The sequence below is a fragment of the Xenopus laevis genome, chromosome 6S (assembly GCF_017654675.1).
Source record: "Xenopus laevis strain J_2021 chromosome 6S, Xenopus_laevis_v10.1, whole genome shotgun sequence".
Classification (NCBI taxonomy): domain Eukaryota; kingdom Metazoa; phylum Chordata; class Amphibia; order Anura; family Pipidae; genus Xenopus; species Xenopus laevis.
The window spans coordinates 62,015,291-62,042,323 of NC_054382.1; the positions used below are offsets into that span (position 1 = coordinate 62,015,291).

At 36.4% G+C, this 27,033-nt stretch overlaps 1 protein-coding gene across 1 annotated transcript in view; it reads right to left on the reverse strand.

Annotated features, from left to right (window-relative positions):
* Positions 1-27,033, reverse strand: part of tmeff1.S (transmembrane protein with EGF like and two follistatin like domains 1 S homeolog) — a 132,114-nt gene that overhangs the window by 61,151 nt on the left and 43,930 nt on the right. The window contains exon 2 of the mRNA XM_018269396.2: positions 3,809-3,921. Within this exon, the coding sequence (XP_018124885.1) occupies positions 3,809-3,921 (113 nt within the window). The remainder of the gene's footprint in view (positions 1-3,808; positions 3,922-27,033) is intronic.

Genomic DNA, 27,033 nt, shown 5'->3' on the forward strand with positions numbered 1-27,033 from the left:
TGCTCAGTAATCAAACAATTTTGGGAGACGGTCATTTCCTACTGTAAGTTCACACTACACATCCAGGTCTGTCTTACACCTCTATGGGTGATTTTTGGAGACACAACTAATATCCCAAAGGCAGACAAGAAATTAGCAAACATAATCTCTGCAGTTAGCAGAAAGGCAACATTACATTGTTGGATAGCAAACCATCCCCCTCCACTTGAGATGATGATTACAAAGCTAGACCTTGTTTACCACATGGATTGGCTGAAAGCCTCCCTAAATAGGGAACGCCAAGTTACAGCCTTTTTTACCACTTGGTCAAAATATATACAAACAATGCCCTCCACACGTCAGCAGGAAATTTCCTATGTTTTTTCGCTTCACCACATGGTACATGTCTGAGGAATTGGCAGGGAGAAACCGATAATGACAAGAACTTAAATTTAATGGAATTGGTGACAGAATTGGTGACAGATCAGGTGGCCTTATACCTAACTTCTTAAATGCATTTAGAGGTAATTTCGTGGGGAAAATAAAAATCAACAGAGATAGGTTTACTTTGTAACATGTATTGAGGAATGTGGGAGTTGTGTGTGTAGGTCTACTTCCTTTTTATTTGTAACCCTATGTAAAATGACAATACTATATGACATTCAATTTTGTTTGTTTGTTGATATGTTTAATGGGTGCAAAAAAAGACATTATAAAAAAAATGTGTGTGCTGCAGCTACTGGAACAGCCACCAAGGGAATTTAGAATTATCACCAAATCCAGGTTTGCAGTAATTCAAAATTCCATTGCATCAATAGGTGCACACTTGAACACAACTCTTTAAAAGAAGATACATTAAGAGGCAGATTTATCAACGGTCAAAGTGAAAATTCAGAAAAAAAAAATTGAATTTTGAGCTTATTTTTGTGTACTTTGACTAGGGAATAGTTCAAAATGTTTTCGAATTCGATCACATGCATTGTTACTTCGATTCGTACAATTTGAATTCGATCGAAAATGAACCTATTCGCCTAAAAATTTTTTTAATTTTTTGATAAATTTTGATTGGTCTTTTTTAATTCGAATTTCGAAGTTATGGGAGTTCAAAAGTTCAACCATTGATAAATCTGCTCCTAAGAGTAAACATGTGAAAGTACAAAAAGTTTGGGTAAAATTACCTCCATTTTCAGCATGTCAGCACTTACCAATCAAAAGTGAGTGAAAATACAATGGCAGACTAAATAACATCTCCAAAAATGAATTTTCATGTTCATACTGAATAAATATTGGTATGGACATCTAAGCAATTTTAAGTGCATGGTTCATTGAAAGGTACTCCACATCTATCACAGCAGATTACTTTGTCTTGTAAACAGTCATAAAAAATGTTCTTGCCCGATAGGCAATAAATAACTTTAATTATGCACCTGCAAAATGTTCACAAAGACATCTGGATAGATAAAAAGATAGAGAAACTAAACAAAATTGAGCCAATTTAACAGTGATTGAGAGTACGTGTTATTATCTTGGATGGAATGCAAGAGAACTTATAAAGGCAAAAAGCACTTAGACTAAAATTGTTCTTTTTGGTTTTTTATTTATATACTGTATAGAATGAAAACAGAATAAAGTCATTAGGCACGCATTTCAGAAACTGACACAGAAAGTGTTACAAATGGACTTGGATATCCAATCTTTCTAGCCCATTCTAGTAGTGAGGTGCGAATGAGGTCAAATGCATGATTCCACAGCAGTGTAAGCAGACAATAATACTGGGTTATATAATATAACTCTTCCTACTTAATCTGTGGGGTAAGGGGTTCCAGTAAGATCATCAAATTATGTTAAATGCATGCCCATAGGGCAGAGGTTCCAAGATTGTGGTAATATGCACACTAGACTAAAGCTCAGTCTGAAGGACAACTAGGGTGATATTTGGTTTAAATACTCATTTGCTCTTTTAATATTGCCAAAAGCTAAAACTCAAAGGCTAACTATGGTGAGGGTGAATTAAGTATACTATTACTATATATAACATAACTCTCCTTTGCTAAAACTGTATACTATATTTGCTGCTAAATGATAGCATTTGCTTTTATTTAGAAGCCACCCTTAGTTAATATAAGCTTCATATCATGGAAATAAGAACATTTTAAAAATAAATACAAATAATAATAAATCATTAAAAATGCTGTCAAATAATTAAATTTTCACTAGCCTACTCTGAGTAATCGGTCTCTCTCCATTCTTTCTTCTTGCAGGAGTCAGAGTCAGATTTTGATTGACAGTTACTGTAGATCTAATAATACATCCCTTTGCCTAGCCCTAGAAGATGTATTTGAGATAACTTAAAATCACTTACTTACTAAAGCATACGTGTCAGAGTTGGTTATTATGAAAACTGAGCTCTAATACATTTTCTAGGCAAAGGGAGCACCAAACAGATGTATTAGACCAGTAGACATTAGTATCAATCTCAGTCAAGAGAGCTGCAAAACATCAGCCCTTACAATACCATCAAATTGTATGTTTACCCAGCCATTGCCCTGTGCCATCTACAGTTGGCAGTATTAGAAGACTCCCTAGTGCACTGTGTACACCTTTTATTTGCATACTATTTATCAGGGTTGCTTTAAGGCCTTGGGGGGGGGGCTTTACCCTTCATCAATAACATGCATTACTGTACACTTTATTCATAGGGAGTAGTTCTTCTATCTGTCTTTCACCATCCTGGCAGTGGGTGGTGTGCGATGATGAATTTGGAACAGAGCAGAGAAAGTATTTTATTAGACTTTTCTTTCCAATGGCTCCTTATATCTAAGCCTGAGTCAGCTAGCAGGCAGGTTATATATAGATTTAAAAGGTTGAACTTGATGGTCGTTTGTCTTTTTTCAACCTAACTTACTATGTTACTATGTTACAAGCCATAATGTATGAAAGGGGTCAGCTCATTTTACAGAACTCATATATTTCTGATAATTGCAGGGGAAGGGAGGTGAGGTAAGAAATTTTAAGAAAATCTTCAACTAATAATACAAAAAATGACCTGTTTTTTTAGATGAAAAGAATATACTGAGCAAATTGTTTTATTCTATTATGTGCCTCATGAGTGTGTATTGTCCCTATTACACTCATATTTTGGAATGTTACAATACGATTCTAATTTGCTAAATTTTATTCTAACTCATGCTGGGGTGATTTGATTTTTATGATCTGTATTTTTTTCTGGCATTGATCAAACTGAAACCCAGGAAAAAAAGAATCTATAGCACTGTCATGCTGGATTCTTTGTTGCCTGGTACTTAAAATGGATAAAATTGATATTGCTACAGATTTAAAAATCATACATATTTATATTTCATTTGAAAATGTACACTTAGGGGCACATTTACTAAGCTCGAATTTCGAAGTATTTTTTTGGGTACTTCGACCATCGAATAGGCTACTACGACCTTCGACTTAGATTCGAACGATTCAAACTAAAAATCGTTCGACTATTCGACCATTCGATAGTCGAAGTACTGTCTCTTTAAAAAAAACTTTGACTACATAATTCTGTAGTTGAAACCTACCGAGGTACAATGTTAGCTTATGGGGACCTTCCCCATCACTTTTCTAAGCTTTTTTTGATCGAAGAAAAATCCTTTGATCGATCGTTTAAAATCGTTCAAATCGCTCAACTTTTACTTCGATCAATGTTTATTAACCCTCGATATTCGACCCTTAGTAAATGTGCCCCATAATTTTAAGCATCAATTTATGCCTGTATTTACACTTCCCGTATTTGATATGAATATGGATATTAAAACTTGGAAAATACATGTTTTACCTGAAACTGGCAGATGCATTTCAAAACATCCCCTTCTTCTTTGCACACTCCTCCATATTTACATGAGGACTCATCACACACTCGTCGGACCTCAGATTCCCTCATGCTCAATTCTGAAACAAGAAAGTCAATCAAATTACATTAAAAAATGATAGGGGACATTTTTATTTGCCCAAAGTGAACAATTTACTATTTTGTTTTTCAACATTTTGTTATTGAAGTTTTCTATAAAAACATGCAGGATTTAAGATGCAGCTTATTAAGATGCAGTCATGAAAACATATCATAAATGCCAAAAACAGACATCTAGTCTTCAATAAATAGGGACATAGAAAATTAAAATTATACAGTAAAGTCAACAAGTGAATCAAACAATTAATGCAAACTGTTTACAAATATATGAATATAAGTATATGTATACCCAGTGGATGTAAATGAAACAATAAAGAAAAAGACCACAGACCATAAATTTGGATAAATATAAATATGAAGGAACTTAAAGATCTGATCGTTATTTTTAGAATCTAGGGGCAGATTCACTAAGGGTCGAATTTCGGAGTTAAAAATACTTCGAAATTCGACCCTCGAATTGAAATCCTTCGAAGTCGAAGGATTTAGCGCTAATCCTGCGATCGATCGATCGAAGGATTTTTCGTTCGATCGAACGATTAAATCCTTCGAATCGAACGATTCGAACGATTTTAATCCAACGATCGAAGGAAAATCCTTCGATCAAAAAAAGGTTAGCAAGCCTATGGGGTCCTTCCCCATAGGCTAACATTGACTTCGGTAGGTTTTATCTGCCGAAGTAGGGGGTCGAAGTTTTTTTTAAAGGGAAAGTACTTCGACTATCGAATGGTCGAATAGTCGAACGATTTTTACTTCGAATCATTCGATTTCGTTCGAATTCGAACGAATTTAACCAATTCGATGGTCGAAGTACCCAAAAAATACTTCGAAATTCGAATTTTTTTCATTCGAATCCTTCACTCGAAGTTAGTGAATCTGCCCCCAAATGTCTCTAAGTAAAGGGACCATGTAAATTTGGCTTCATCTGCTTTTGCTTTAATAGCTTCCTTACAATTCAGTTGAGGGGCAGATTTATCAAAGTTCGAATGAAAAAATTCAAATTTCTAGCTATTTTTTGTCTACGACTAGGGAATAGTCCAAATTCGATTTGAATTTGCAAAAAATTAGAAAATTAAAAAATTTGAATATCGAAATTTATCATATACTGGGGATCATTTATAAACATTGCACCCGGGCAGTTACCCATAGCAACCAATCAGTGATTAGCTTTTTTTAAGCCAGCTGCAGGTTGAACAATGAAAGCAAACATTTGATTGGTTGCCATTGGTTACTGTTCATGTGCAAAATTGCCCAGTGTTTATAAATGAGCCCCAGTGTCTCTTTAAAAATTAGACTTTGACCATTCACCATCTAAAAGCTGCCGAATTGCTGTTTTAGCCTATGGGGAACCTAGATCCTATTTGGAGTCAATTGGTAGACTTTGAAAAATAAAAGTTTTTTGTGGGAAAATTTTTGAATCGAATACGATCTAATGCGATATTCCTTCAAATTGAATGATTTGAATACGGACCTTTTCGATTGAAAACAGACCTATTCGACCCAAAAAAACTTAGACTTAATTTCGGTTGGTCTTTCTGAATTCGAATTTCGAAGTTTTTTGAATTTGAAATTCGACCCTTGATAAATATGCCCCTAAGTGTAATAATATCTGTTATCGGTGAATAATCCTTCATTAACCAATGATTAAATAATTTACTTTGCCTTAATGGAATCTTTTGAAAGAAACACACATTTGAAATGTGTAATTTGCTTATTGGGGCAGAAATTCCTCTTCTGTAAGTTTGTATTTAATTGAACCAAGGGGTTTCTGCATAAATTTATTACCTCAGAGGGATCCCTCTATCTTTGTAAGAATATCTATTAGCCACTAAGCAGAGGTATAAAAAGATGTGTATTTAGCATTAGAAACAATATACGTTTGTGTACTAAGTGCACCTTATTTCTTTAATTCCATTGTCTTAATTTATACAAGAATCAACATTTATCAGTTAAGGTGTGGGATCACTGTGCTGTAAATCTGTACAAAGGGGCTCTTCCAGGAATCAAGCTTCAATCAAGCTGGATGCCACTTGATATTAGTGAAACGGATCCCCCATCATAAATTTGCCCATTTGAATACATTTTTGTTGTTGTTCTTTTATAATAATGTTAATAATAATAATTTAATGGATAAAGACATCTGGATAATTAAAAAGTTCAATTCTCATATTTACATATTTTTATTTCATATTAATACAATCTCCTAGGAGTTTTTCGTTTGCAGCAATTAACATAATTATTTATGTTATATAGACTGAACACTGAAAACAAACTAGCCCAGATACAGTATATAATAATAATATCACATGTGATTTGAGTATGGGTTTAAGCATGTGACGTCCACTCACTTCTTTGCCCTGACTTTGAGTCTACAGAGTGGGTAAGAGGTAACATAAGAATCTCCCTTGGGCAGTTTGGATCCGCAACAACCAAATAACAGAACCACCATACTGATTAAATTATGTTGACCAAGATGTGAGTATTCCACAGGACTTGCAATGTAAATGTTGCTAGTAAGCAACAAATAGCAACATCACAATTCCACCTCATAAGGGCCTAATAATGCCCCCTTTGGGGAAGTTACCAAAACCAGGGCTCGTTACACAATTCACTAAAATCAATTGTTGAAATAATGTCTGAATTAATTTAGGCCTTGTCACTGTCAGCACTTTCTTGACAGCCTGAAACAAGCAGCACTAGGGATTATTTAAGCCTAGTAGGGGATCATGCAATTAAGGAAGCCAGCAGTGCTACCATGACAGCTGCCCTGTTTCTGACAAAGTCATGATGCATTAGATTTCACACAGATGTGGAGAGATAATTTACTTTCCTCAGACTGTGCCTGTATAACTGAAGAATTCTACTGTTCTGCATTACAAAGCAAATCTAACACATTCTACGACTGCAGACTTGAAAGAAACCAGTGGTGGTTCTGAATGGATCTAATAAAAGTCTTTAATATTAAGAAGAACCAGATTTCTATTGAGCTGAAATGGAAAGAGATAATTTAGCGATGGTTTACATGATGATGTGATGATGACCAAAATAATAAATGTCTCCCCAAATTTAGCTAGCTGTGAATTCCTTAGGGCAATAACACATGGTGGTATTTTTACTCTGTGTTTTGTTGTAGCTACAAAATGACAGAAAATGCTCTTTCATAGACAATACTGGGAATGGGCTATGCTAAAACACTTTAATTGCATAATTGCTCATATATGTATTTTTGAGCAAGGTCAAACTGGGGGGCCTGCTTATGCGCTTGTGTGCAAACGTGCGCACACTGATTTTGCCACGACGGCCCAAACAAGGGAAGTTGCGGCAGGAAAAAACAAGTGCAGGGTGCGGATCTGGGCCAGCCCAGTCCGACCCTGTTCTTGAGCGACAGAGAGATATGAGTGTTTTAGAAGGAACAGTTCCTAGTATTATCTATAGCAGGGTATTTTCTGGAGTTTTGTAGCCAATACAAAGAGTGGGCTACAAATGGCACCATGTGTCATTGCCTTTAGAGTGACAAAGCACGCTATAAAATATGACCTGAAATCATGACAAAAACATTGCACATTCATGTGTTTAATTCTGCCACTTTCTGGCCTGTAACTGAAAAGGTTTTCTGGTTGTTGAGGTCATTGACTGCAAGCTTTCTGGGTTATTGCTATTCTTATTTTAAACTTTATATCTTGCTTGTGTGTCACATTCCTTTGAAGCAGTAAAATATTTAGAATAAAACCCAACAATTCCCAATTGATCAGAATTATTATGACAATTTGGCATGTCTAAAAACTAACAGTGGTGTATTACCCTAGGTTTTATCTGGGCCCATGGCCTACAGTTCTTAGCATTCCAGTATCAACCTAAATAAGGGCAGGGGCTTAGCATTATTTAAGCTAATATTCTAGTTATGTACAGATCTGTAAAATTTGACTATAGTATAGGTCATAGTGAAGGGCACTGTGAAGCATCTACATGACCTGTAGGACATCACTTGTTTTTTCATATTTACTACTCTTTCTGACCTTTCACTATGTTATTCTTGTAATAAAATCTGGCTTGCTTAAAAAAGTCTAATTCACCCCCAAGTGTGTGTGTGTTTGTATACGGTGGGGGTCCTATTATGTGAACATTCTTTGTTACTCAGTGGCGTAACCCAGAAACTTGGACATTAAAACAAATGAGTTTCGTTACCTCTGAAGTGGTAAACACATCTCTGGCGCCTCAGGACCCTAAAATATTAACCTTCATTCTTGTTTAATGAGCACCACCTGCGTTAATGCTCATTTTAAAATAAATTTATGATACACTCAGTCTAGATGAGCAGATGTTTATGGAGCTTCTCATCATTATCGCTGATAAAAACGAGTGTGGAGATATGCTGAGATTTGTTTCAAAGCAGCTACAAAATGAACTTGCTGCACTGCTGCGTGCACAGTAGGAAAGAGGAGTGTGGTATGACTGTTATTGTCATATAATACACAATATATGCAGAATATACTGCTATGGATACTTATTTGATTGCAATGTAAGAGCATCAACAGGCAATGTATTGAAAGTCGGTAACAGAAAATATTTGCAATGTGACAATGTATGCCCAAACACAAATTTAATATAGCTTTTGTGAACACAAAAACTATTTAGTAACCACTTCTGACAGCAGAAGAAAGATTGTTATAGTTTGCACCAGTGCCCAGTGTATGTAAAACTGGCATTGCTTGATACAGCCAATATTATTATCTACAGCAGTAATCCCCAACCAGTGGCTTGTGAGCAAAATGCTGCTCACCAACCCCTTGGATGTTACTCCCAGTAGCCTCAAAGCAGGTGCTTATTTTTGAATTCTTGGCTTGGAGGCAAGTTTTGGTTACATAGAATTCAGGTGTACTGCCAAACAGTACCTCCTATAAGCTGCCAGTCCACAATGGGGCTACTAAATAACCAATCACAGCCCTTATTTGGCACCCCTATAACTATTTGCAAGGACTACAAGGCCCTTTTCCATTATGAATTTGCCTAGAGCAGTCCCATTAAGGGTATAAGTGGTTTGGATATTTTTACATCCCAGGTACAGGACTTTACATTTATCAACATTGAATCTCATCTACCACTTAGCCGTCCAGATTGAGAGTTTGTCAAGATTCTGCTGCAAGGATGCCACATCCTGGATGGAATTAATTGGGCTGCAAACACTGACAATTACTTAAAATACCCTACCCTAATTCATTAATGAGCAAGTAAAAAAAAGTGGACCCAATTCAGAGCCATGAGGAACCCAATGGATAACCTTACTCCAAGTAGAGAATGTACCAACCACCCTCTGTACCCAATCTTTTAGCCAGTTTCCTATCCATGTACAGACATCCTCAATAAGTCCAACAGCCATTAGTTTGGAAAGCACAATCATTTATGGGGCACTTTATCAATCTCTTAGTACCCAATGGTGTATTCCATCTGGCCCTGGTGCCTTGTTCACATTTATTTTTAGTAATGCTTTATATACCATATTCTAGACACTGACTACTTTGAGGTGAGTCAACCGTGCAGCTATGAGGTGGGTCTGGAAACCCTGACTCCTCTATTGTGTATACTGAAAAGTACTGATTTAGCACATTTGGCATTTGTCTTTTCAGTATCTGTTACAACCATGCTGGTACCATTATTTAAAGAAGCCACACTTTCAACCTGTATATTTTTACTATTAATATACTTAAAAAACTTTTGGGGGTTAATCTTAGCCTCTGCCACAATTACTCCTCATTGTCTTTCTTTGCTTTCCAGATTACTGTTTTACAACATTTATTATAGTGTTTATTTCCAATAAATGCAGATTCTGTCTCCACAGACTTATCGTTTTGAAATGACTACCTCTTCATTACTTTTTACTTCTGTATTAAGCCAGATAAGGTGATTCTTAGTGCTTCTAGATTTACTTCTTTAGGGAATAAATTGTGAACAGTATTGATTTAATATCATTTCAAATGGCAACCATTGCTGTTTTGTGTTTTTGCCCCAGTGTATATTGGCTTTTTTGCACTAAACAGTAAATGAGATCACATTATGGTCATTATTACCCAGGTGTTCAGTTACTTGTACATTTGCTATATTTTTCCGTGTAATTAGAGATCACTAGATCCAGTACAGCATGGTTTCTGGTTGGCTCCTAAACAATGTGCCATAAAATTGTGATGCAACAAGTTTCTAAACGTGTTCCCATTAATGATAATTGCAGTACTGTTGTTGCAGTCCATATCTGGGTAATTAAAATCACCCATTATCATAACTTTACCCAAACTATCAGCTTTTCTTTTTACATCAGGAGCTTAACCTCCTCTTGATTTACATTAGAGGTATACCATACCCCTACAATTAGTTTGCTGTTTATTTTACATATTCAGGCCCTCTCCTTTTCATGTTCTCTTATTCAAATCAATCAATGGTTGCTAGGGTAATCTGTACCTTAGCAACCACATTGCTAGAATTGCAAACTGGAGAGCTGCTGAATTAAAAGCTAAATAACTTAAAAAACAAAAATAATGAAAAAAATTAATAAATAATTAAAAATTAATTGTCTCAGAATATCACTCTCTACATCATACTAAAAGTTTATTTAAAGGTGAGCACTCCCTTTACTGTGCCTTTAATGTGCACATTAAAATTCAAAATGTAGTAACAGTTTAATGAATATTACATTGAGAAATGTAAATTTTTATTCCTGTTTGTGCACATTTGTTTTCGCTTTTATTTCAAGTGTTTACAAGTTTACTTTCATTAACAGACTTGATGTTTATGATAACCTTATTGCATTTCCTTTCCACTCTCTCTCTGCCATTTTTGAGATTTCTTGTCCAGAATCAGAGCAAAATCTAAAATCTGTTATAGTAAGTGCTGCCTTTCAGCCAGGAGTTAAAACATCCTCCTCTTCTTCCAACGCCATTCAGATCAGGTTTGATTTTTTTAGTCTAATGATAGCAATCCTCTATGTAGAGGTGCATAATATGTGAGGCATTAGGGACCCCTTCCAGCACACCCACACTTCCATTGTACTGCCTCAAATGCTAACTATGCATTCATTGTATTCACAGGCTTAATTCAAACATAAATGGATTGATTACCTCTCACACGAACATATGTTGAAAAATGTGTTTCCTTTTAACAAATATTGCTGGACGCACAGCATTAGTATGCAGCAGGTATAGACATAACAATGTGTACAGCATTACAGAACGTCATTACAATAACAGCTAAATTAAGAGCATGTTATATGGTTGAATTGTTTTTTTTTTTAAAGAAAGCTATTTGTGAAGACATGCTGCAATAGCATACAACAAGTTAAAAAATACAGCTATATGTAGAGAATACAAATAGAACCCTTAATATTAAGAAAGCATTCAACTTTAGCAATATATCTTGTTTTTGTAACCACAGTAAATTACAGTATACACTGCCAAGAGAGATTGAACCGATAGAATCCCATAATGCCTTAAAAAAAGGATTAACTGACTTTCCAGGTAAGTCAGACATTAGGGGTCTAAACAAGTAACCAGAAGCAGAAAATAGCAGGAGAAAGAAAACAAAAGTTACTAAGTTAACCCTCTCATGGTATATGCTTTATAAAAGATTGGATAATTACAAGCAAATTATAGTATCAATAGTAATTGCTCTAGAAGTTTTCCCATTGGCTTTCCCCCTCCATCTGTGAGGCTGAATTAGCACCTGGATAGAAAAGATTTTTATTTAGCTTCTTATGAAATAGCTTCTTTGATTAAAAGAACATTTAACTTGATAGGCTTATGTCTTTTTAACCATTCTTACTTTTTTTTTTTTACAATAATTATCAAATTACTTATGTTGTAATTAAATCCCTATTTTCTGGAACTAAGTAGTTATCCACCAAATAAGAGGTCCAAGTAAATTAATATCGCTAACTGTACGGTACATACTCTTTAGTTTTTGCTTGATTTTTTGTCTTGAGAATAAGACAGAATTCAATATCTCCAAAAAAGTAGAGTCCAAACGAAAACAGAATGAAAATTCTGGATACAGTAATAACCTGGGCTTCACATTGGAATCTACACTACTTTATTAGTTCCCTTTTATCTTATTGTTTCTTAACCATTAAGACTGCTGGTCAAGAATATTTGGAGTGGGATCTAAATGTCTGGTCAACCTCTCCATAAAACACAACAAAGTTCATGTAACCACAATCCATGTCTTACACCTATAATATGTTTAACTGTTTGTATATAGTCTATTTGTAATATTTCATAGATGTGCCCTTCCATTGTAAGTGATGCTTCTCACAAACAGACTCACCACAGCTGTTGAGGGTCTCATTAACATCAGACAAGCAAATATTTTGCCTCGTTTTGCAGAGAGAAAGTGTCCATGGACTATATTGGATAATAAAAAAAAAAAATATTGTGAGGTTTAAAAATGTTGCTCGTTTTGGCGCCCATTGACTTCAATGCATTTGGGACAATGCGTTTGAAACGGGTCAGATTCACCATCACTTACCAGTTTCCTAGCATGAGTCATGGAATTTCTAGTAGACTTAAGGTATAAAGATCTACATTTATACCTTAAGATCTGTTAAGAAATTCTGGATAACAGGTCCAATACTTGTAATAGAATAAGCAACATAAAGGAAAGCACTTCCTGCTACATATCACTAATCCATTAAAATACTGATAAAAGCAATCCAAATCATTTAAAAAAATACAGCTAAACACAGGCTTGCACATGAAGTGTGCACATGCTGAAGCTAAAAGGTAGTTACACCAACAGGATACTGTTACAGGAACCCATGTGGAATAATCATTTGGTAATTCATTCTGACAGATCCACCTGTGCTAATGGCAGGAGCATCTGTGTTCATATTATTATTTTCTCAAAACCAACTACATTTATGGGACCACAGATCCAACTGTGAAAATCTATAAGCTCCAATGTAGAACTGTAAATGTTCTTTGCTTTAAAACATGTGTGAGTCTTTATTATGCCTCTATACAGATATAAGTGTTATAACACTTTTTTGATATTTTATTTACATCTAATTACTGTTGGTTGGGTTGTATTTTCCATTGAATGTGAGAGTTTTCATTGTGGAATTTGAGCTTTAAGCATGTTTATAAAATCAACACCTGCTAAAAGTCTTGAAACTGACCTTTTCAACCACAAGAGACATTTTATGCCATCTGCAGATTGCCACTGACAGCTGCAGTTTTTAGAAATGAAAAGAGGTATTTATTAAAAAATCAAAGCTTCTCTCAATATACGGTGCCTCACTGCTGAGTATTGATTTGAAGGTACAGGTATCTGTACAGCTCTATATGGTATACTTTATACCAATAATATAGAGGAGAGCCTGAAAATCTGAAACCAGATGGCTCTGACATCTATGTCTAGGCAACATAACCCCTTCCTTTACAAAATGTACCGCAACGGCTCATTTAACCAATTCAAACATGATAATAAGGGCTGAACTCCACAAGCGCTTTTGTAGGATGGTGTCGGATCGACAAAATGCATCCTACAAGATGGATGTTGTCTCGTGGGTTAAAATATAATGGGACTAATAGAAAAATCAGATGCATAAACTACAATTAAAATTTGCTGTCCGACACTACAAGGCTGTTGTATGTGAACGCTGTGTCTTCATCAGACAAAATAAAAATGGATGGTGTCTCATTGAAATATATTGACTGTTGAATGTAAACGCTTGAAAAGACTCAATCTGACTTTATTTGATCTGACTTTATATTTTAGCCTAGGGGTATCCTACAAAAGCTTGTGCTGTTGCGTGGTGTTGTGCGGTGTTGCATGGTGTTGCACAGCATTGTGTGCTGTTGCATGCCATGATCAGATAAAATCTGACCCACAAATTCTGATCAAAATCTCCCATGTAGTTCTACCCTAAGGGCTGAACTCCACAAGCGGTTTCCATCGGATCGTGTTGGAATGACAAAACGCACAACGCATCTGCGCATTTTTTTCTTGGGGCTCGGCAGATTAGGGGAGAGGGCCTTGGCTGGCGGGGGCCCACGAGGGCAGGGGTCCACCGAGTTTTTTCCCCAGGTCCCACCAGCCCAGTCCGACCCTGAATACAGTATCCCAGTGCTGTAACAGGATCTTGACAAACTGGCAATCTGGGGGGCTAAGTGGCAGATGAGATTCAATGTTGAATATATTCAATATATATACTATATTTTACCAAATTTGGTGCCAGCCTTTTTTTCTTTACTATCTTTATCTTTTAATTGAATAGATTTCATGCACAGTGGGGTTGGGGTGGGCAGGTCTGTATTTAATTCTCAGCACATATTAATTTCAATAAGAAATCCCTTAAAAAGATACAAATACTTTACTGAGTAGAAATGCCATTTGATCAAGTCAGAGAAGAACTATTTCAAAAGATAAAGGTTCTGAAAAGGAAGCGTGCATTCAACCATTTTTCCTAACAAATTATGGTCAAAGAAGGTCACTGATTTGCTAAAGTCAGTGAACAAATGTATTTCAATGTTCTACTTAGGAATAATGCTCCATATTGATAAAAAAAAAATATATATATATATATATATATATATAAGTTTTACTGAACATCAGTAGACAGTGTTAAAAAATGACTTTGGTTATATTTGCCTTTAATGTTTCCAAAAGGTGCCATGAGACATTCCTCCCTTGGTGATCTTCTTTCCTTCTTATCATCTACCCACATTACAGTCTCTGCCTCATCTATGACGCCTGGGACAGCAGAACTCTGTAATGACTAGTGCACTTGCAGGCTCCCTTCAGCAGAATAACTGCTTAACATTAATGCTAAATGTAGTCCCATTTTTAGCAGAAACACTGGATGCTGGATTATATGTTCAATGTCAGCGATAATTGTGGGTTTACAACTATCCATACTTTATCAAAATAATACTAAAATCTAGCACAAGCCGTAATATAAATTAGAGATATAACTGCTCATGTACTATGAGCAAGGATGTCAGTAAAAGAATACTAAGAAAGAATTTGATTCCCTCAGAATCAAATCAAAGCACTAAGCACTTGTAACCCTGCCCATGGTTGGTGGTACTGCACTCTGAACCTTCTGCCAGAAGGAAAAATTGATGCAAGCAGACAACTGAGCAGGCAGAAGTACAGGGCTTCCATACTTCCAAAGATGCTCCTGCTTTGTACCTCCTGAGGACACCAACATCCTGCCCAAGTGCTGCTCCTTCTGTACCCTGTTTTGCCAGGTGCAGGCTCCACCGCATGCTGACAGAGTTGCTCCATTATGGAAGTGCAATTGCATACCTCCCAACATTTTGTAAATAAAAAGAGGGACAAAAAAGTTGATGTGTGTAGAGCAGCAAAAAAAAATTGTTTTGACCATGCCCATTTTTGTGGCCACACCCCCTAATTACCATGTTCATTTTACAAAATTTGGCAGCTTATGAAAGTTTGAACACATTTCTATGTTTTTTTTTCAGTTATTACAGTTTTTCTTATGAAGGTGAATTGCCCTTTAAGCTAAGTCACAGTTTCCCCAAGAGACCTGCTTATCTTATATTGTTACAATTACTTCTTTGCTTATCTGAAATTGTTACAAAAGTTTCCAAGTGCACCTGCTGGCTGTTCAGTGCAGAGAAAAACAGGACTTCCCAGTACAAATGAGGGACTGCAGGTTGAGCTGTCAAAAGAGGGACTTTCCCTCTAAAAACAGGACAGTTGGGAGGTATGCAATTGGGAGCAAAATCAGCAGTGACAAAGTGCATTGCGGGTAAAAAAAAAATGTCACTTTACTCTTGTTTTTGCACATCGTTTGACCTTAAAGTAAGTGTGCTGTATCATACCGCCCAACATTTTGGAAATAAAAAGAGGGGGGGAAAATTTGCAGCTCATAGCACGATTGATTTTTTGACCATGCCTGTTTTGTGGCCACACACCCTAATTACCATGTTTATTTTACAAAATTTGGCAGGTTATGAAAGTTTGAAAATATTTTTTCAGTTATTACATTTTTGCTAATGAAGGTGAATTGCCCTTTAGGGCAGAAACACACGTGGAGATTGTAGGAGATTCACTCGCCCTGCGACAAATTGCCTCTTCTTTTGTCAACTAATCTCCTCAGACTGCCTCCCTGCCGGCTACAATCGAAATTACCGGCGGGATGGTACTCGGAGCTCTTAATTTTCTGAAGTGGCCTGAAGTTGCCTCATGAGGAAACAAAGTATCTTAGCTGCAACTGGTTCTTGTCTCTCTGCCAAAAGCTAATTAAGTTGGAAACTTTGTTTCTTTTTCTGGCTGTTCAGTGCAGAGGTAGTCGAGACCTTTCAGTACAAACGCGGGGCTGTGGGTTGAGCTGTCAAAAGCGGGACTGTCCCACTGAAAACGGGACAGTTGGGAGGTATTCAGTCTATTACTGTTTTAACGGGAATGAAATAAACAAGCCAAATTTACATAACTAAGAATATGGCTTTCCTCTCCTGCTAATGCAAAACCAAACAGTTGGCACCCCTAATTAAACATCAGCAGTTTTTAATAGATCTCACCCATACTTATGCCACATGTGAATGAACCACTTTCTGAGTACTATAATAAAAAAGCACTGTAAAATGGATCAGCTTTTCAGCACTTTTACTTGCAAATAGAGTAATCCAGTCATAACTGGAAAAGCATCTGATACATATACATTTTATTCATATACTGCCAACATCGTATGCAGTGCCTTACAGAGAATTTTTCTCATATGGATACACACATGCAAAGCCTATTGTCAATTTCAACTTATTTGCCTCATGCAGGATTTTTATAATTGCGCTGTTTTTATTTACATAGAGTTGATACAGAACTTGTTGTTGGTGTTAAAAAACAGCTATTTACTTCTGATCATGCTTCTTTTTCGTATTTTGACTCTTCTCTCAGCTATTTCCTCACACTAGTAACAGTTGCATGTGGGTCATACAGTATTCCCTGCTAGATTTCCTTGACATTTTTGAAAGCATACTTTTCATGATTAAAAGCAAATTTGTCCTTTGAGGCATAATAAAAAGTCAAGACCCCAGTAAATTGTATACTCTTGCTCTTAAACATCATTGAGAAAGATATGCAAAGTTTACAGTCCTAGCGTGGGATATTAACCAACTGTGAATGGTAAAGAAGACAAAATACTCTTATTTTGGACTATGGAAAATGAACAGGTTATTACAATAAATAATAAACAACAATTGATCTTATGATCAATGCAAATAGTGTGAAGATGACATATGCTCCTGATTAAGAATATTCATGCAAAAGCCTGCAACTTGCTAGCTTCTTGAGGTTTGCATGGTTGCTTTAAATATTGCTTAACACTAATGTTATGTTTTGGGTAGCTGAGGATGAGCAGACTCATGCAGACATTACACAACAGTAACTTCCAACTCTACCACTCTTAAGCAGTACTGATAGTACTGTGTATACATAGTACTGATAGTACTATGTATACACAGTATAACTCATGTGCACAATGACACCTGCAGGCCATTTGTATAAACACCACAACTAGGCTAACACTAGGCATAAACGCTATAAATGCGTGCTATATGCGCAGTGGAACATATATGCAATATACATAGCACTAGTGTCTGGTGCAATTATAGCTGTGATCTGCACCACTGCGCCAACTGCACATCAAGTGGGAGCCCTGTATTTAATGCCTGTATTGCCTGTATACCCTACCTTACAAATTAAACAGGGCATGCAATGGGGTGCCCCTATAGCCCTCTTTTGTATGCAGCCAGAACTGCACATACAGACAGCAGCAACTTTTTATTTGCTTTCAATTAATTTTTAATAACTCACTGACTAATTTGGGGTGGCAAGTTGCATTGTGGGCAGAAAACATGACACCTAAATGAACCCAACCTAATTTCATAATATACTGTAAATACTGTAATATGAAAATACTATAGGAATTTAGGGATTATCCACTACTATTTAAATGCACCCCGCCTTGCTCCACAGATTGTTAGCAAGGGGCTGGAGCTGGAGCTGCAGTAAGGCCCATAATTCTTCTCGCTTATAAAAAAAAAAAAAAATTGGATTAGATGCAGGGACACCAGGGTGCAATCCAGCTGCTGCTTATCTGATTATTTCTGCACCTGGTCTTAGCTTACCCTGAGCCTGTAAACGAATATCAAATGCACGGTCATGTTTTAAGTCTATATCTGTATTTTAGTAGCATAAAGAAAAGAACTTTTCCTTAGAATGATGGCTGGGCCTATGTGTTGCCTTAATCACCAGATTTTCATGCGCACGACTAGCACATGCTATTTTTCATTTCCATTTTACACACAAGGAAGTGCTGAGTGTTCATTCACAGGTTAGAAAAATCAATCTTTTGTAAATATGGTTACAGTTAGCACTTTTTGTGCCCATATATCAGTAGGAACATGTAAATATACATTGATTTTACAGATTGTAAAGATTTTACAACTTCATCATAAAGTAAATGGCACAGCTTTCACACTTATATGTCATTAGTGGAAATAGAAGTAAAAATACTTTTTTTTCATCCATTTCTTATACTGATCATCCACATCATCCACAGACAAAGCCTTCATGGGCCCCTTTCTATTTATGGTTTAATACTTAGTAGCTTATAACAAGATTAAAGAAATATACAAATATTGTCATTAAAGTGAACTTGGTTAAATATCAAGTACAGAAAACTAGCCTTCACTCCACTCCGCCCCCTCCTCCGTGTGTGTGTGCTAATGTAGGAGGGTGTCAGTGGGGGAACAAGAGTCTAGACCAGGGGTAGGCAAAAGAAAAGGGGAACGTGCTTGGCGAAACCACATTGTTGCACCCTAGGCATATGCATTTTCTGCCTACCACTAAGTACCGGCCAGCATTTACTAACAATCACTAAGCCCAGACCTACTTTATGAAAAATCTGTTTTTTTAATTAGCTCATTCTCATTTGTTGTACTTGCTGGCATAGCAACAAATGCATACATTTCGGTAAATTTGAATCCTATTGAAATACTCTTTAACATGGTATAAGCCCACCACTAGTCTTACTAAAAGCATTTGTTACTGAATAAAAAACTAACATAATCTATTCTATGGGCAATAGCTCAAAATGTGATTTTTGTTCCCCAACTAATAAGCTACAAAACAGTGGGATAACAAAACATTAAAAACTGCCCTGTGTTCAGGGTATAGTATTCTACATAAAACAAATGATGCTTGGAGCAGGTATCAAGGTAATCCATGGCTCAATTACCCTAATATCCACTGGACACATAATAAACAAGTGATGTGGGAAAGTGAGAGTCAAAAACAGAAAGGGAAAACTAGCAGGCTTAAACATGCAGGACAGGACACTCATAAGGAAACATGGAATAGGGAATAGATTAAAATATTTAATATTTAACAGAAGAATGAGAGGTACTACACAAGAAAAGCTACCAGTTGCCCCAATTCCCCTGCATTTATTTCAAGTTTGCCATTTTACAGTCACTATAAGTCACTATGAAATTTATAACTGTCCTTTAGGATCTGCCCACTTCATGAAGGCATGATACCCAATAAAACAAAAAAAAATCCTCCTTGATATACAATGTTAATGAAAACTTGTGTGGGAAAAAGAATCAATGAAAGTTTTATTACTAATAAAAATCAAACATTTTGGAGAAAATTAAAATTAACCCAGTTTGTTATTTCTGCAATGTTAGCCTGCAGTGCTCACCCACAGAGACTTACCTAAAAAGGACATTTTACATCTCTTATCAATTTGTAAACGGCTCTATTCATAGACTTAACAATATCCTCTTGATGCCATCAGAGAGTAATGAACATGAGTTACGCAGAGAGTTTTCCCTGAAATGGCCAACAAGCAATTAAAGTGCGTTCACTGGTGCTTTCATAATGGGAGTATGTGAATCAGCCTATTTATAATGTGGAGTTATTAATACATTGGCAATTAGCTGTTATGAAACTCTCTCTAGTTAGAAAATGTGCCAAAATGGAGACCAAAAGATCTATGTTTGGCAGGGCGGCATCTGCAAACATCTAATCTGCTTTAATAACCTTCTTGCTTACTTGCATGAAGGGTTAATCCATGTCTAGCAGGAGATGCTAGTTATATCCAGATCTCCTCTGACACACAGCAACATAAACAGAATCTAATAAGATTGGGGTAATCCAATTTTGAAGAAAATAAAATAAATCACCAAGTATATTACTGTATTCATTTAGTGCAGAGACAGCCTCTTTAGTTTTCTCAGTGGATGCTCATCCAGTTCTAGAGGTTTACAATAAAAAATAATGATTGTTAATAATTATTATGGTTTAATAACTTAGTAATTGTAAAATATATATACAGCCATACTGGAACATTTGCTCACACACCTTTTCACACATATTTTCAAACAGTTTAGCTCAAGGCACATACAGTATAGCATTTTCCATCTGACCCCAGAGATGCTGCCTGTCCTAGGCTATAATGGAAATGTGTTACATGAGCCTACTAGGTACTAACCCAGATGTCCCTTTTTTAACTACACTGTATTATAACCACTGTAAGTTACAATTAAATTCAGCTGACATATTGCCTTAAAGGAGAATCAAAGCTACGGAGGCATTTTATTGCCAGTAGTTTAGCTGCAATAATGCAAGCTAGAATGCTATATTTATTCTGCAGAATGTTTTACCATACCTGAGTAAAAAGCTCTAGAAGCTCTCTCTGTTTTTTTAGTATAGCAGCTCCCATATTAACTTGATGTGACATCACTTCCTGCCTAAGTCTCTCCCTGCTTACTCAGAGCTCTTGGCTCAGATTACAGCAAGGAATGGAGGCAGAGGGAGAGAGGAGCAAACTGAGCATGCTGAAGCCCTAGCAATGGAGGTTTAAGCTGAGGACTCAAAGCAGCATTACTTTGAGGGTTTACTGGTATATTTAGGTGGACATTTCTGATAAGGCTTACTTAGTTGTAACCTTTCCTTCTCCTTTAATAGCAAAACCCCAATCCCAGCAGTGAATTATATATCTTTACCGATCATCTGCTCTTCCATTAACTAGATTCTGTACTCACATATTGGTAGGGAGGGACAACAATATTCTTACAATATCCTTGACACTCTAATAATTGGCAAGACTATGCTTCATCACAATCTTGAAGTGTAATAGATTTACGCTACACAATTTGCTTTCTTGGTCTTATCCGATAACACAACAGTTCAGTTTTCCACATTGCAACTGGGGCACTATTGTGCTTTTTGGCCCTTTTTTTCCACCATACTTTACAGGCCATTGTTATCCAGCGTTTCTGATATTGCTGACCCATCCCTACTCTGAAGAAAGGTGGTAGCAACATCAAGCTGATGGTCTGCTTTTCATCAGCAAAACTTGATGGCTCAAAATACATATTAAGTACAAAAGTAAGTACTGCAAAATAATCTATTTGCATTCTAAAAATGCACTATGCACTGCACTAGCACATGAGACCTGGAATGTGTTTGTCTAGAAGAATTCTGTTTTTAAAAAAATACTGTAAATGCCTATTGAAATTATGTTGCAGCATCCAATCTTTATATGTCAAAAAGCAGTTTTAGAGATCCCACGGGATCTGTCTTCTGTCTTCATTTTTCAGTTCATTAATATGTCAAGCGTTAAAGTCCATGATGTCCTCATCATGATTATATTTTATACCAAACTCAGAACATGGATGCTGTCACATTGTAAAAAGGCCCCATGGCAGCAGACCACAAAAAAAGAATATGTCTAAAGCTAAACCATCTTAACCATCCAGCTCAAGCTAATAGTACACAAGACAAATGTCTGTAGCAGAATAAAATGTAGAACCAAAATTAGATGGAGGTCCAGGTGCTTATGCATGTTTAGATTAAGGGAGTGGTAACACAACCAAATAACAGGCAGGCACTTAATGGATTCCAGTCATTGAGTTAGTGCAAATAAAAAAATATGTATCATCAAAGAAATAGCATCCTATTATGAGTTCCCCTAATGAGATTCTATTTCTTTAATCATAAATATTTTTTGATCTGAACTAACTCAATGGCTGGAGTCTATTGAGTGTCTGCCTTATGTCTGTAATTTGGTTGCATGAGTGACACTGACAGGGAATTCATAGCTACCTTAAAATCTTAAGAAGTAACATTTGCAGATTGTGTTTGCCAATGTTTTTCTTTTATGTGCTTGTGTGTACTTTATATATTTTTTAACTTTTCATATTTTATTGCTTGCTTTGATGTCCAAAACTCATTTGGGGAGTATACAAATCTCTTCTAGGGGGAGAAAGCAGTCATTGAATCAGTATTACTATATATTCTCTCCTCGTTTAAATTAGGGATATATTTCTTTTTTTACTGACATCTGGAATCGAAACAAGGTTTGGGGCTACAAACAATGTATTGCGCCAACGGATTAATGAACAAGCACAATGCCACGTGCCAATGTATATTTCTTGCTCCTAGGTTCATGATTCTAATCAGTACTGGCACATGCATCTAACCCCTGGCATGATGTTTCTACATACCAAATCTCATGTTTTTTTTCAATCAGGTACCATACAATATATGTGACCCAAGAGTGCAACAACCTATTGGAAAATAAATGGGATTATCTTTTTTTCCAACAATAAGCCTTCACATTTATTTTTCTGCTAAACAGAGAGCCACAAGCTTTGCAGAAGCTAATATTAAGGGAAAAAATAGCATAGTGCAATTTCAAAAAATCAATAGGTGAAACCACTGATTGGTAATGGGCGGAAATTTAAAATCCTCCTGGGATCAAAGCAGTATTTCTGCTGAGTCTGTTACTGTTCTCTGAGATCTTCAACAAAATGAGTAACAGTATTTTTTAAGAGTGGAAAAAATATAAAAAATATGCTGCAGGATATTTGCACTGTATTTTGATATGCATTTACAGCATCCTTACGATTCTGGTTTGAAAGTACATGTAATTAAATATGAGAATACAACTTCTAGGACTATTGTAGTTCTTTGTCTTATGCATAATAAATAGTAAAGTGAGCATGTGTGCGCTTTATTTTATTAGCAGATCCTTTATTTATGGGGTAAGAGGTGATGACGCCTCTAGGCTTTTCCTTTCAGTCAACCTCAGAATGACGTCTCTGCAAGAAGAGCAATAAAGAAAAAAACCCTCTCATGCAATAAGCGAATGACATCAAAGAGAAAAGGATCTTGAAATATCAAAGCTGTAAAGCAAATATCTACGTTCAGCAGCAAACAATAGGATGCTCTAAACATCTTTTCAGAAAAATTATACATTATAAAGTTATGTAATAGACTAGAGTGAAAAAGAACTCTAGTTGAAATAGAATTTACCTTAAAGGTAAACAGAGTTTTACAATGCATATTCCTTCAGGGTTGGAGACTCTAAAAGTGTCCATACAGGGGCGGATGTCAGGTGCTAATTCGGTCATCCTTGTTCCATTGACCTACCCAGGTAAGCAGTGCACAGCTATTCATGATTCACTACTCCTGATGGGGTTTTAACGTAGATAAAAACAGCTGCTATAATTTACAGAATGTTACATACTGCAGTAGTAGTCATGTGTAAGTCGGCAAAAAATCGACCAGCATCCAGCCCTAACCTAAACACAAACCCTATCTGACCCGGCAGTTCTATTTATAAATCCCACAGCCAACCTCCTTTCTCTGATGTCACAAAAGGGAGTGGAGCAGGCATAAGCCTATAAATAGAGACTGTCTGAGGTGGAAGCAGGCAGTGTAAGGTTGCAGGCAGGAAGAGCTCAACCTAAGCCCACCAGAGACTTGACAATCTTCTGCAGAATTTGGCACAAACCCACCCAACAGTTGGGTCCTGAAGGTTTCAGGCTGGCCTGCACATCACTATGCAGTAGTGCTTGCGATTCTCCCAAAATTATTCAGGCCATGCTGCACTGTAGCGTGTTTTCATCACACTGGTGTTTTCCACATGTGACATAAGCAGTATTGAGAGTAGTCATTATATTTTGCAGGTTATGTTTTGATAAAAAGCAAGAGTATGAAAAACAGTCATGCAAAAATTTTTTTTAAAAAAAACATAAAAGAAAAAAAATGTGATTATTAAAGAAAAACCATGGCAGATAGAGTTGGAATGGACCAGCTGGACACTGGGAAAAAAAACCCAGTGGGCCCTGCCGACCCAGATTAGCTCACCATGGCTGGCAGACCTTTTCCTTCCGGGCCCCTCCCCCCCGCATCTGAAATAATGCACATCAGTGAACAAAGGTACACCCTGGGCAAGGAAGGGGAGACAGAGGGGGATTTGCTCCTGGGGCAGGGGGCCCATGGGGGTAGCACCCCCCCAGTCTAACGCTGATGGCAGACATTATCTTTTGATAAGGCTGTTTGACCATAATGGTTGAGACAAAGATTTGCCCAAGGCACTTAATTTTTACAGAATTACTAAATAATGTACACTGCCATTGTCTGGCAGCAGAGCGATATATAAGGAAACATTTGACTAAGCCCCTAGTAGATTTCAACATTATTTTAAAAATAAACAAAACACCAATTTATGTTGGTTTGGCTGTAAGATCCTGCTAAATTGTTACATGGCTAATAAAATATAATTTTCCAATTGGACCAGTGTTGTTAGTGGAGCACCGCAGGGCTCTGTACTAGGTCCCTTGCTTTTCAACTTGTTTATTAATGACCTGGAGATGGGCATTGAAAGTACTGTTTCTATTTTTGCAGATGATACTAAATTGTGCAGAACTATAGGTTCCATGCAGGATGCTGCCACTTTGCAGAGTGATTTGTCTAAACTGGAAAACTGGGCAGCAAACTGGAAAATGAGGTTCAATGTTGATAAATGCAAGGTTATGCACTTTGGCAAAAATAATATAAATGCAAGTTATACACTAAATGCCAGTGTGTTGGGAGTTTCATTAAATGAGAAGGATCTAGGGGTCTTTGTAGATAACATGTTGTCTAATTCTGGGCAGTGTCATTCTGTGGCTACTAAAGCAAATAAAGTTCTGTCTTGCATAAAAAAGGGCATTAACTCAAGGGATGAAAACATAATTATGCCTCTTTATAGGTCCCTGGTAAGGCCTCATCTGGAGTATGCAGTGCAGTTTTGGGCTCCAGTCTTAAGAGGGATATAAACGAGCTGGAGAGAGTGCAGAGACGAGCAACTAAATTGGTTAGAGGGACGAAAGACTTAAATTATGAGGGTATACTGTCAAGGTTGGGGTTGTTTTCTCTGGAAAAAAGGCGCTTGCGAGGGGACATGATTACACTTTACAAGTACATTAGAGGACATTATAGACAAATTGCAGTGGACCTTTTTACCCATAAAGAGAATCACCGTACCAGAGGCCACCCCTTTAGACTAGAAGAAAAGAACTTTCATTTGAAGCAACATAGGGGGTTCTTCACAGTCAGGACAGTGAGGTTGTGGAATGCACTGCCGGGTGATGTTGTGATGGCTGATTCAGTTAATGCCTTTAAGAATGGCTTGGATGATTTTTTGGACAGACATAATATCAAAGGCTATTGTGATACTAAGCTCTATAGTTAGTATAGGTATGGGTATATAGAATTTAATTAAAAGTAGGGAGGGGTGTATGTATGGATGCTGGGTTTTCATTTGGAGGGGTTGAAATTGATGGACTTTATGTAACTATGTAATGTTGTGCACTGGTATTTTACACTGTATTAAATGTTAATATTATTCAGACCATAGATCCAAGGAAATAATCATTCTGGTGTTCACTGTTTGATTGCTAAAGGAGAGGCTTTCCAAGAAGCCAATAAACCTACTTGGCACAGGAAAGGATAAAAACTAACTTTACTTCACAGGTAAAGAACATCTAGATTCTGCTGATACAAGTCATAAAATTAAGTGTTCAAGCAAGACATTCTTTTACTTATTTTAAAAAAAGCTCCCAATCTCTGGTTGCCTTGTGATGGTTTTGCACTACTGAGGCAAATTTGCAGATGCACACAACAACTAATCATACTGTGGATAGTTAAGAATAAATTAAAATAACAAAACCGACTGTGTCCTTGGTGGTTCTCCTTTCCACTTGTGTTATGCAATAAAGAGCAGTATATGTAAAAGAGGAGAAGAAACAAGAGCAAACTGCTGTCCCAGAAGGCTGAAAAAAACTCAGCCTGTCTATAATCATAGTCACATAAGTATTTATCCCAATGTCCGCTTATTTTTTTTTTTCATTAAAATTGTACTTCATTGTAACCTTCAGAATGAAACCAACCTACCATTGAAGAGATTTTAGTTTCTAAATGCTAACTGTAATTAAATATACACTGATTTGGGACTGCAATTTTGTAACAGCTATAAAAACACAATAAAAAAGCCTCTGGTCCAAATAAATAGTAACAAGTAGCTGCTGCAGGGGGCGAAGCTTCCCACAGAGCCTAGAGCGGAATGGTATGTACTATAATTAAGTCTAAAATCACTTAGGAGACAGAATGAGGTGCCTATTTATCTAAAAGTGAATGTGACCCCCAAGCTGTTTCTCTGCATACATTTACTATGCTAAAGGAAATACCAAATACTAAACCGATGTTGCTACAAAATGCAAAGCTGATGTTGTTAATTTGAAAATGTAGAAAGAATACTTTGTTAATATTTCATGCCAAACAGATATATATAACAGATATATATTTATTCATTGCCAGCATTCAGTTTGCTATGTGGTTCATACATATCCAAGATAAATAGAGTGAGTAATTATTTTATGCTAAATATTTGTCCCAGACAGTTAACATACTAAAAGAGAATATGAATTTATGTTTAATAAATAGTGCTGATACCATCTTTTTTAAACAGAAAAAAAATATAATATTATGATATGTACGTATACTTGATTGGGTAGGTGGAAATAAGTGTTACTAGGTCTGATCACATCTCTAGCATAATACTATTTATTGTCCTTTGGGCAACTTTGCAAACAGAATATTTGCATCTTGTTTTACTGGTTTTTGCAATAAAAAAGTGAATATATGAATAACACCCTTTCACTATCACTTCTATACAGCAGAAGAAAATACTGCTGAAACCATGGGCAAGATACATATTGACATGGACAGATATGAAAAATGTTTCTATACCT